The following is a 10969-nucleotide window of genomic DNA, read 5'->3' on the forward strand; positions in this document are numbered from 1 at the left end:
TGTCGTCTACATTGTCGTCTACTCTGTCTATCTAGCCAGTAACAAACATCCACTTTTACCGGCGCTACACGATCGCAGACCATGCGGACCTGCACATCGTCTGCGCAAGCGGCTAGAGCCATCACAGCCGCTCAAAATAAACGCGTCGGTTCCAACGGCCACTTTAACTTTTCGGCCCCACTATGCCCCTCTAGCGTACGCAGAGCTCATAAACCCCGTAAAACTACATATTCTGCAAACACCACTACTTATGCTATCTACTCGTGTTCCTCCTCCAACAAGCCGGGACAGTTCGCCTCAAGATCTTCCTTCCCGTCGTAGCGGCAGCCGCACCAGAAACAATAACAATACTGCTCGCGCATGTACTCAAGAACCACACGCAGCCGTTCTGCAGGTGCGAGGCTGTTGAACGCGTCCAGCTCGGGGTCCTCCAGGTCTTCCGGAGCAAGTTGCTCAACTAATTGCGTCTTGCCTGGCGGCGGTGACGTGTCGCCGTCGCCGCTGATTTCTGGTGGCGAGGGTGGCCGATCAAGAATGCCCTTTCGCCGAGCTTGTTCCTCCCGCGCGATCTCAGCATCAATAACTCTCTGTCTCCACAAAATGTTCGCCGCCTTAATCGCCATTGCCTCCCCTTTACCTGCCCCCGCATAGAGCAACCGCTCAAGGCGCGGGTCCGCAGTGATATCGAGCTCCTGACACATTTTTTGCGCAGCATCTAACTGCCCGAGTGTTTTGCGCTCAAGTTGTTCTTGTAGTTTGCGATCGATAAAGCTTGTGCGTTCGGTGTACTCTGCTTCTTCGAGGAGTGTGGACTCGGCACGGAGGAAGCTTGCTCGTGCTGTGTCCATGCCGATGCCATGGTGATCTTGTAGAGTCAGTACAAATTCATGTCATTGTGTAGAAGAGAACATACCGTACTTCAATATAGGTCGCAATGGCACTGCGCTGTCTCTACTCTGTCCATTCTTTCCAAGCGCCATGCCAGGCACGAATCCCATCTTCTTCATAATTGCAAGCGCAACACTCGACCCTCCTCCTTCCTCTGCTTCGTTCTCATCATATGCGTCAAACAACGAGGTGTCAAGACCGCGCTCAAGCTTTTCACGACGCACCTCCTCCGCGGGTCTGATGCGGGAGGTGATTTCGATTTGACGTGCTTTGAGACGGCGGCGGTCAGTGTAGGTCATATCGTGGATGCTCGTGGAGGGAAGGTCTTCGACTGCCATTGTTAAGTAGTCGTCGTCATCGGCGGCAGCGTTGGCGGTGGCAGCGGCAGTGCCGTTGGAATCAGCTTCTGTACTCGCATTCTCATCATCATCCTCTGCGACCTCATCTGCACTTTCCTCGTTCAGAGCAGTAGGTATAAACCGCGGTCTCCACCCAGGGCGTCCCGTTTCCGGCACTACGACAACTCCATCGTCCTCTTTCTCTTCCTCGCGCGCCAATTTCCTAGTTATCGTCGCCATCGGTTTCGGTTTCGTCTTCGTCTTGCCTAACTTGCTAAACACATCATCCTCTTCATCGCTATGCTCTGTGAACGCATTGCTGATCTTGCGCTTCTTCAAGCGGTTTGTCGTCGAAATTTGAAAGTCCTGCATATCTTCAATCTTCCTAAAAAAAATGGTGCTCCCGCGGCAGTCAGCTTGACAATAGAACGGCGTCGTCGTCGTTCGCCGCATCCTCCACGGCCGTGTAAGCTCGGAGAGCTCAAACTAAAGCCCTAACCCCATGCTCCTGCTGGACTTCTTCGTCGTTCGCATTCTTCACATCGTGCGCGAGCTTCCGTACTGAAATGAGCAGACCTACCGTTGTCCCCCAGCGACCTGCTGCTGCAGCCGGTGTGAGCAGCGGTCCGGCCAAGTATTTCTACAATCCCACGACGATACCGCCTTCAAAAGTGCCGAGTACGCGCGCTGATATTTCGATTGCATTAAGCGAGGTACTTGCTCAGATTGCGCTTGATGCCGCGAAGACGGAGGAACCGGAGGCGGAGGTCGTTGAGACTGTGCCGGTAAAAGAAGAGGAATTTGATGAGAGGAGCAGAGCGACTGGGGATAAAGTGCTGTCGAATAAAGCGAAGAAGCGCGATGCACGTAAAGATCGCAAGCAGCAGCACAAATCCGATGCAGATACCTCCAAAGCCTCGGTCGCACCGAAACAACCTAAACCACCAGCGCGCACGCCGCTATGGTTTGAGAAGTATCTGTGGTTCCTTTCCAGTGACGGCTATCTCGTGCTTTCTGGGCGTTACGAACAACAGACTGCGCTTCTACTTACACGACACCTTGGCAAGCACGATATTGTTGTCTCCTCCGACGCGCCGTCTTCAAGTCTTGTGATTATTCTCAACCCCTTAAAAACCGATGTGGTACCACCCAGCACGCTTTCGCAAGCCGGCACACTCGCGGTCTCCACTTCAACCGCATGGGACGCAAACGGACTGGTCGAAGCGTGGTGGTGTCATTCCGCGGCCGTGAGCGTGCACACGAATGTCGAGAAAGTTGCGACGGGCGGGGAATTTGAGTTGAAGGTGATGATTGATAAGGCGAAGAAAATGTCGATCGGAACGCCGTCGATGATGATGGGGTTTGGGGTTTTGTTTGTGGTTGATGAGGACAGCGCGGCGAGGCATGGCAAGTTACGGGTCGCAGCGGAGAATGTTGTGGAGGAAGATACTGCCGAAGCGCAGGAAGAGGAGGCTGGGGAGATTAAGGACGAGGAGGACGAGGAGGAGCAAGAGGGGACTACACCCGCCAACGGCGATGCATCAGACGACGCCGACAACGACGACGACGACAACAACGACGAGCAAGACGACGAGCAAGACGACGAGCAAGACGATGATGAAGTGGAGGACGAGGACGCCTCCGATGACATGTCAACCGTATCTACACCTGCGTCGATCCGCAGCGACACTCCAGTGTCCTCTTTGCCCCGCGGCAAAAAATCCAAGCTGAAAAAGATCTCCACCAAGTACGCTGACCAAGCTCCCGAAGACCGCGCATTATACATGAAACTCCTCGGCTCTGAAAAATCCGCACAACGTACGGCTCTCGACCGCGCGCGCGCGGAGCGTCGGGCCGCGTACGCGCGGGAGGTGCGGGAAAAGCGGGAGAAGGAGGAAGAAGCGACGTTGAAGAATCGTGAGAGAAGGAAGGAAGCGATGGAGACACAGCGCGTGCCATTACGGGCGGAAACGCTGCTGGAGGTGAGCGAGGACGAGAAGAATCAGGTCGTGCATGTCGAGCGGCTCGTTGGTCGGCCTGCCCGAGAGGACGTGCTACTCAGTGCGATTCCGATATGCGCACCATGGCAAGCTATGCACAAGCTGAAATACCGGGTGAAGTTACTTCCCGGCGCTGGGAAGCGGGGAAAGACGTTGAAGAAATGTCAGCAGTACTTTGTGGAGGGTATGGGCTCGACAATCGACAAGGGCAGTAAGGACACAGAACGGTGCTGGCCATCGGAGGTGTTTTTGATTGACAGCTTGAGCGAGGCGGAGATCGCGATGCCGGTCGGCGTGGCAAAATTTAGGGCTGGGATACCGACGGGGAAGCCGGTGAAGAGCGCGCCTGCGGCGGCGAAGGGAAAGGGCGGTGCATTTGATGGGGGTAAGAAGGGAGGAAGCGGGAAGGGCGGGAAGAAGAAGGGCAAGTAGATAGGATAGATGTATTTTGTGGTGCCCGTGTATCATATAGGAGCGAGACGGATGATGCAAGAACGGTCATGAGAGTGTGTGGTTCCAAAAGAGACAGCGCGCGATTACAGCGCCTGCTTTAGTCGTTCTGCTATTTTGCCCTTTGCGAATTGATATGCATTCATCAACTGCGATTGTTAGCGGTAGACATGAAAAGGAGGACAAAAGGGGACGTACGCCCTGTTCGCTGAGATCGAGGTTGACGTTGGCGTCGTATGTCGGGGGTCTGGAGACGCGGGTTGCGACGACGAGGGGGTCTGTTTCGAGGATGATGCCGTCGTCCACGGTCTCGTCGACGGCGAGAGAGACGAGGTCATAGTTGTCGATGATGGTGCGCTTGTCCATTGAGTGTCTGCATGGTTAGACGCGTGCACGGAGGAGGAGATCGGAGGGGGACCTACTTCAGGAGGATCTCCAGGGAATCTCGCAGCGCCAGCAGGACCTGGTAGAGCATGGACTCGTTCTCGTTGAGGCCGCCGACGACGTAGATGATGACATCGACGATCTCCTTGTAGACGACAACGTGATTATCAAACAAGATGATGTCGGTGCCCTGCTTGTGTGTCTTGTCGAACAGGCCCTTCTCGAAGGTGCGCTGCTCCTTGATGGTGGGGTAGGGATTCGCGTACTGGTTGTGGGGGTAGGGGTGCGGCGGCTGGTAATAGTTTGTGAGGATGCGGTGGGAGTCGTTGTCGAGGATGAGCACCGCGGTGACTGTGAACAGGGTGACGTTTGCTTGGGACATTGTGGATGGTGGGCCCGGATGATTAGACAGCTGCTCCAGAACGTGTCCTGAGTACGACTGGTGATGGTCGCGGCGGAGCGCGCGCAGGGCTAGGGCGTGCCGAGTTCGGCGGGACGCCGAGGGTTGCAACCCTGGCACAAGTGCAGAGGAGCCTGGCACAGCACAAGTGCACCACCGCGTTGCGCAGTGCAGGGGCGATGGCTGCACGCCTAGGGGCTAGGGCAGTTCAAGGGGCGCAGTCCAATTTCGGCGGCGTCGCGACGCAGCCTTCAAGTTCTGAAGCAGGCTGGTGATCGTCGTTTGACCGCGCCGTGGATGCTGTCTCGATCACGCCGCTTATGCCCGTGTCGTCCGAGCCGATCTCGTCGCCTCTACGCGAGCCTCTTCACGGCCGACCCATCTTCCCTGTGGACGCATGCGGAGACCGCCCTCTGCTCCCTGGGCGCTCCTGCACGCTGCGTTCCCGCGCCAGCGTGAAATGAGAAATGCGCGCCGCTGGGAGGAACGCGGGCGGTGCAGCCCTAACGCAGCCTGGCGCCGCACGCGCACCTGCCGAGTGCGGATAAGCGTGCCTCCTATTTTTGGAGCGAGGAGCGCACGGCCGGTGTGGCTTGGCGCTGGATGTGGCGCAAGCGCGGCTGCGCGTGTTCTGCGCCTGTAGCCTGGTACGCGAGGCGGGCGGAGTGGTGGGCGCGAAGGGCAGACGAGAGGCAGCGAGGGCACAAGAAGAAGAATAGCTGTGGAAGGCAGGCAGACAGCTACAGAGAGAAAGCAGCGACTAGTTAGGGAGCAATAAGACTGAAAGGAGTGCATGAACATGGACTGGGCATGAAGAAGTGACGATGCTGCGGCAGCAGCTCGACGCAGCGTCAACAAACACCATTCCTCCTTATCCTCACGTCGCTCTCACGTCGCTTTCTCTTCCGCCTCTGCACCTCGCTCGCCGTCCTTCTCCTCCTCCTCCTCCCCCTATCGCGTCGCCTGCCATGCTAGACGTCGTCTCCTCCTCCTCCTCCGCCCTCGCTACCCGCGTCTTCATCGCCTCCGTCGCTGTGGCTCTCTTCTCTCTCACACTCGCCCTCGCCCTCTTCATCTTCGTTCACCGGCGGCGGCGGCGATGTCTGCTCCCCCAGCACCAGCAAAAACAGCAGCTCATCCACACCCGCGACCCGTCCACCGCCGACCTTCGCAAGAGCTGTCGCGGGCCCAAGCCAAAGACGTGGATTCTGCCTTTCACAAAGCAGGACGCTGCGGCCGCCAACCGCCGCGCGAAGTATAGCGACGAGGACACTGACACTGAGGACGACGACCTCGACGACCTCGACGAGAAGTTCGCGCTGCCGCCCAGCGTCGTCGACACGAAGACCTCCACTCCCACATTCCACCACGAGCACCGCATCTCCCGTTCGTTCTCAGAGACCTCGACTTCCTCCACCAGCTCCACTCCCGTGCGCCTACCCCGTCGACCATCCCTACAGCCGCTGCAAAGCCTTATGCGCCGCGCCTCCGCGACCCTTCTGCCCACGTTACAGCGCAGATCATCTTCGTCATCCTCGCAGTTCACGATCCCTGAGATCAGAATCACATTCCCCGACGAGTCAAACCCCGCCGACGAGTATGACGCCCGTCCCGCGGCAGACCGCAAAATGCGCCAGCCCCGCCCTTCCGTGTACGACTCGCCATCATACTCGTGTAAGGTCGATGCGAATGGCCGCAAGAAGCCGCGGGTTGTTGTGGTGCAAATCTCCGAGTCGGGCGCAGCGTTTGTACGCGACATCGACGTCGACGACGACGGCAACGTCATCGCCAAGCAGCCCGATCCGGCCACTCCCACCAAATCATCCCCCGCATAATCATCGCATTCGTTGTCGTTTCTGCTCCCGACACTCTCTCGACACTCTTTAGTCTACTGCTCTTACTCACCACAGTCACTCACTCACTCTGGTCTATTTCTATTCACTCCGCGGCGTCTAATTGTGTGTGCACCAAAATGGGTTCAAATGGGTCTCTTCTCCTAATTGTTTATCGGTAACTGGCGTACTATTGTCTTCCTTGCTCTTCGTGATCTTCATGTACCTCTCATCTACCTAGCCAATAATTTAACTAATTATTTATTAAATAACTCAGTCGGCACTCCTGCAATAGTAGTGCGTTACCACCTCCTGTTGAAAGAGGTGATCATGATGGTCGTCCCTTCGTATCATACATCGTAACATGACTCCCGAGTCTTCTAGCATCATTAGGAAAAAATATGAGAGAAAAAAGCACATATGTACATCTTGGTAAACTCCCGAAACAAACAAACATATGCACGCGAGGTGTCTAATCGTCCCCGTCTCGCACTGCTCTTTGGCACTAGAGAAAATAATATAACCCTCCAAGACCCGGCTTTTGTTGAAAAAGACATAACTTTTGCGCGCGCGCTGCCCAAAGAAACGACCATGCCAATAACAGAAAAAACATGAACGCAGCAAAAATAAAAGCGAAGAACCGTACTAACTAGTTGCGCAACATACCCAGACGCTCGATAATCGTCCTGCTCGACTTCTCGCCGTTCATCGTGTAAAAGTGCATGTGGTAGATGTGACCCTTCTCCATGATCGTCTTGCACATGCTGCTCATGAACTCCGCGCCAACTTGGCGCACGGCAGCGGGGTCATCCTTGACGAGCTCCATCTCGTGCATGAAGTCTGCTGGCACGTTGATGTCGCACCACTTGACACGTCGCACGAAGCTCGCATAAGTGGTGATGGGCATGATACCGGGCACGATGGGCGCCGTAACACCCTTCTCGCGACACCTGTCGACCCACTTCAGAAAGTTGTCCACGTCATAAAACATCTGCGTGATCACGAACGAGCCGCCCGCGTCGAGCTTCTCCTTCAGGTGATCAATCAACAGCTCGTTGTCGGTCTGCTCGCCGTTGCCTTCAGGGTATCCCGCGACACCAATCTCAAAGTAGTCGCCGTACTTCTTCCGGATATGCTTGATCAGATCCTTCGCATACGCAAAACCGCCCGGAGATGACTCCCAGTCGTGGCCTTCAATAGGGTCGCCGCGCAATGCGAGAATGCACCGGCAGCCGCCGTTGTATGCCTCAAGCAGCGCCTGGTCAATAGCCTCCTCGGTCATGCCGGTGCACGTCAAGTGCATGCATGTCTCGAGATTGTACGACTTGCTGGCTTTGGTGATCAGCTCAGTTGTGGTAATCGGCGTCTTGCGCGCCGCGCCGCCAGCGTTCCACGTCACGTCGATGAACAGCGGGTGTAGTTCGCTCATGTGGCGTATTCTGTCGTACAGAAGTTGCGTTGCCTGTTCTTGTCAGTATTGTTGGCTTCTCAAACTCCATCAATCCCGGCTCACCTGCGCATCCTTCGGCACGAAATACTCAAACGAAAACGACGTAACCTCATTCTTCCAGTTCTCCTGCAGCACCGCAGATACCTTCATTGTGCCGTTGTTATCTTAACGAACCCGCTCCAACCGCAACTCGCGCTATAACCGTGTCGTCGTCTCTGAGCCGCAAGCTGTCGCTATACAGCAACTCGTCTCCACGTAGGCCGGTATATGTAGTATCTTCGTGGCTGGCGGATTATCCACGCCGAACGCAGACACTGAAAAGTTTTGACGTTGTGATGAGGGTCTCTGTGCGCGTGTGTTACGGCGCAAGCAGACGACAAAATGACAACAAAGGAACGACTGTCGGGGTGGCGGAGGCCGGAGAGGAGAGTACCGCGCGGGTCGAGGGAGCGAGGGTGGGGACGCGAGAGATAGCGAGAGCGCCTTGGGGTTGAGTGGACACCGTTGGCGCCACGCCAGGGTCGTCGGCGTAGCCCTAAGACTTCAGTACTGAGGGTCCCGGAATAGTGCAGATATTGTGTGTTAACATGGTAGCAATAAAATGGGGACCCGACACCGCTCCCTGGCCGACGGCCACGGATCATTTTCTGCGCTCTAATTTGCCGAGGAGGCGTTCTCGGGTTTCTCGTGCTCGTACTCGGACCACAATGACCTGGTTGGCTATCTCAATTGTTCCTGCAACACCGTACACCAGTGTCCCTGGGCCATTAAACGTCTTAACACTCATATTAGAGTAGTAACTGTTCAATTGACTCTTCTCTCTAAAACATGGATTAGGCAGCTGGTCGTCAACATCCGCCGACGAGATCCCCCACGGCGAAGAGTGGCCGATGCTCTTGCTGAACCTTCTATTTAAATATCCTCTACCTCTGTTCGCAATTTTTCTCTCCTCTCTTCCTTTCTCTTCTCCTCTCCTCTTTTTCTTTTCTCTCTCTCTCTCTTGTTCTATCACTAGGAACAAGAGAGCAGCGACATCCTGTATCTCTAGCTAATTCTTCCGAATACACGTCCTTTCGACTTCTTATTTCCACCACCACTATGAAGGAGCATCAAGCCCGTCTCATTGAGCTGTCGTACGAGCACAAGATCCTCACTTTTGGTGACTACACCCTCAAGTCCGGCCGCAAGTCGCCGTACTTCTTCAACTCGGGCTTGTTCTGCAGTGGCGAAGTGCTTGCGGCGGTCGCGGACTCGTACGCGCAGACAATTATCGATGCCCCGGACTTCGAGTTCGATATAATCCTCGGGCCTGCCTACAAGGGAATCCCGCTCGCCGCAGTGACCATTGTCAAGCTCGCGGAGAAGGATCCGGAGAAGTACGGAAAGATGGAGTACGCGTACAACCGCAAGGTAGGGCTCGGCGGGGTTGTAGAATGGTGTCGCGTGAGCGCAAGAGCTAACTCGGTGCAGGAGAAGAAGGACCACGGTGAGGGTGGCAACACCGTCGGCGGCTCACTGAAGGGCAAACGCGTTCTCATCCTCGACGACGTGATGACCGCTGGCACCGCCATCCGCGAGTCTCTCGCGATCATTAAGGCCGAACAGGCACATCTTGCCGGTGTCGCGCTTATCCTCGACAGACAGGAGCGTATGGTCGAATTTGAGCACTCCATGATCTCGCAGGTCAAGAAGGAGTTCGGCGTGCCGATCTGGAGCATCATCACGCTTGACGACATCGTCCAGTTCGCCAAGGGAAAGTTGCCCGAGGAGGATATCGAGCGGATCGAGAATTACAGAGCTATGTACAAGGCCAAGCCTATTGCCGAGTAGGGCTTTCAATTGCCTTGATAGAAGTTTTGCAAGATTATGAGAGCTAAGAGGGAATCTGTTCGAGTAGAGATATAAAATATTGAATGTGGATGGATTGTATGGGGTCTTCTGAACGCTGTAGTTTATGTCATGTGCATTGGTGTCATTTCTGTTATGTTTATACTGTGTCAGGTCTTTGATCCGGTAATACATCGTTTATTTCAGTGCATATCACTCTTCAGATCACCATCTGGATCGAATTCCGCCGGCGCGTTAAGTTGTTGAGTTGATTTCACGTGCGATAATTTCACGTGAACTGGACTCCGTCCCTACGTCCCGTCGATCTCGCGCTCTCCACCTTCAACCCGGATCTCGATTGTTTCTCCACCTTTAAACGCGACTTCACCCCCAGGTACGTTTACTTTGTATCGCTTGTAGTTATGCGAATGGACTGGCTAACAGGACACCAACGTAGGCACAATGCCGGACTTGTCCCAAGAAAAATCGTCGGCAAATGGGCAGTGGGAAGGAAAAGGTGAGATCTGACCTTCACTAATGATTCACCAAACTGCGATGCTGATGGCAATATACAGCTGTGATCAAATCTGCTGATATGGTGCGCCGTCTATGTGTTTGGAGGTCGTCAGAATCTGACGTCTAACTTGTGAGATCAGTCGGAAGACATGCAGCAGGTTGTCATAGATCTCGGTATATATTCTGCCTCGACTACCGACCGTGCGCATTTTACTAATGTGGTATTATAGCGGTGCAGGCGATGGAACGGTATAACATAGAGAAGGTAGGTGGATCTAGTGACGGCACACATTGCGCAGAGAAGGGTGCTGATCTGGTATGATCTAGGATATTGCGGCATACATCAAGAAGGAAGTACGTATTCTGATACCCGATCTTCTTCATTTGTTTTGCAGTTGCTAACACGTACTGCAGCTGGATTTACGGTTTGGCCAGACGTGGCACTGCATAGTGGGGCGCAACTTTGGTAGTTATGTATCTCACGGTATGATCGCCCGACATACACCGCGTCTCTGCATACGATAAGATTTGGAAGTTGTTGCTAATACGTACTTAGAAACTCGGCATTTTATTTATTTTTATCTAGGTCAGATTGCTATACTAATATTTAAGACTGCATAGTTATTGTATGTATGTTGTTGTGTTCAATTTTATTAGAGTGAAACTATTCGGCTTGGGTACAAACGCGATTTAACACGAGATGGTGAAGATCGGAAACTGGATCTGTCAATTCCCGAGAAAGAGTCAGATCAGAGTTAGATGTGAGAGATCTGGAAACGGTCGTTGGTAATAGAGTGGACGGGGCGGTTGATCGCATGTGCTTCGCACCAGCGCACTGTCCCACACGCATAGTCGTAGATCTCCTTCATATACGCACCATAGAC

The 10969-nt window shown here is 54.4% G+C and overlaps 7 protein-coding genes across 7 annotated transcripts; 4 read left to right on the forward strand and 3 right to left on the reverse strand.

The window, feature by feature from the left end:
• Positions 1-211: 211 nt before the first annotated feature.
• V1518DRAFT_422243 (uncharacterized protein) lies at positions 212-1853 on the reverse strand. The gene is made up of 2 exons (XM_066905412.1): positions 914-1853; positions 212-865 (listed from the first exon to the last, which is right to left on the reverse strand). Exons 1-2 carry the CDS (start codon positions 1677-1679, stop codon positions 258-260), a joined length of 1374 nt encoding a protein of 457 aa, XP_066757507.1. The 5' UTR covers positions 1680-1853; the 3' UTR covers positions 212-257.
• V1518DRAFT_422246 (uncharacterized protein) lies at positions 1782-3683 on the forward strand. Its single transcript, XM_066905413.1, has one exon. The coding sequence runs from the start codon at positions 1793-1795 to the stop codon at positions 3656-3658; it is 1866 nt and encodes a 621-aa protein (XP_066757508.1). The 5' UTR covers positions 1782-1792; the 3' UTR covers positions 3659-3683.
• On the reverse strand, positions 3650-4498 carry V1518DRAFT_422247 (Longin-like domain-containing protein). Its single transcript, XM_066905414.1, has 3 exons — positions 4099-4498; positions 3875-4049; positions 3650-3825 (listed from the first exon to the last, which is right to left on the reverse strand). The coding sequence occupies exons 1-3, from the start codon at positions 4440-4442 to the stop codon at positions 3763-3765; spliced, it is 582 nt and encodes a 193-aa protein (XP_066757509.1). The 5' UTR covers positions 4443-4498; the 3' UTR covers positions 3650-3762.
• Positions 4499-5370: 872 nt separating this feature from the next.
• Positions 5371-6561, forward strand: V1518DRAFT_422250 (uncharacterized protein). Its single transcript, XM_066905415.1, has one exon. It carries the CDS (start codon positions 5429-5431, stop codon positions 6293-6295), a length of 867 nt encoding a protein of 288 aa, XP_066757510.1. The 5' UTR covers positions 5371-5428; the 3' UTR covers positions 6296-6561.
• On the reverse strand, positions 6538-8341 carry V1518DRAFT_422251 (methylenetetrahydrofolate reductase). The gene is made up of 2 exons (XM_066905416.1): positions 7806-8341; positions 6538-7754 (listed from the first exon to the last, which is right to left on the reverse strand). The coding sequence occupies exons 1-2, from the start codon at positions 7890-7892 to the stop codon at positions 6942-6944; spliced, it is 900 nt and encodes a 299-aa protein (XP_066757511.1). The 5' UTR covers positions 7893-8341; the 3' UTR covers positions 6538-6941.
• Positions 8342-8840: 499 nt separating this feature from the next.
• V1518DRAFT_439154 (phosphoribosyltransferase-like protein) lies at positions 8841-9572 on the forward strand (the record flags this gene model as incomplete). Its single annotated transcript, XM_066906391.1, has 2 exons — positions 8841-9152; positions 9213-9572. 2 exons carry the CDS (start codon positions 8841-8843, stop codon positions 9570-9572), a joined length of 672 nt encoding a protein of 223 aa, XP_066757512.1.
• A 459-nt stretch (positions 9573-10031) lies between these two features.
• On the forward strand, positions 10032-10706 carry V1518DRAFT_377372 (dynein light chain type 1-domain-containing protein; the record flags this gene model as incomplete). The annotated part of the gene is made up of 7 exons (XM_066901575.1): positions 10032-10086; positions 10145-10167; positions 10226-10259; positions 10316-10350; positions 10413-10439; positions 10500-10569; positions 10642-10706. The coding sequence occupies 7 exons, from the start codon at positions 10032-10034 to the stop codon at positions 10704-10706; spliced, it is 309 nt and encodes a 102-aa protein (XP_066757513.1).
• Between the last annotated feature and the right edge of the window lie 263 nt (positions 10707-10969).

Source organism: Limtongia smithiae (genome assembly GCF_038497785.1).
Source record: "Limtongia smithiae strain NRRL Y-17922 unplaced genomic scaffold V1518scaffold_13, whole genome shotgun sequence".
NCBI classification, from domain to species: domain Eukaryota; kingdom Fungi; phylum Ascomycota; class Lipomycetes; order Lipomycetales; family Lipomycetaceae; genus Limtongia; species Limtongia smithiae.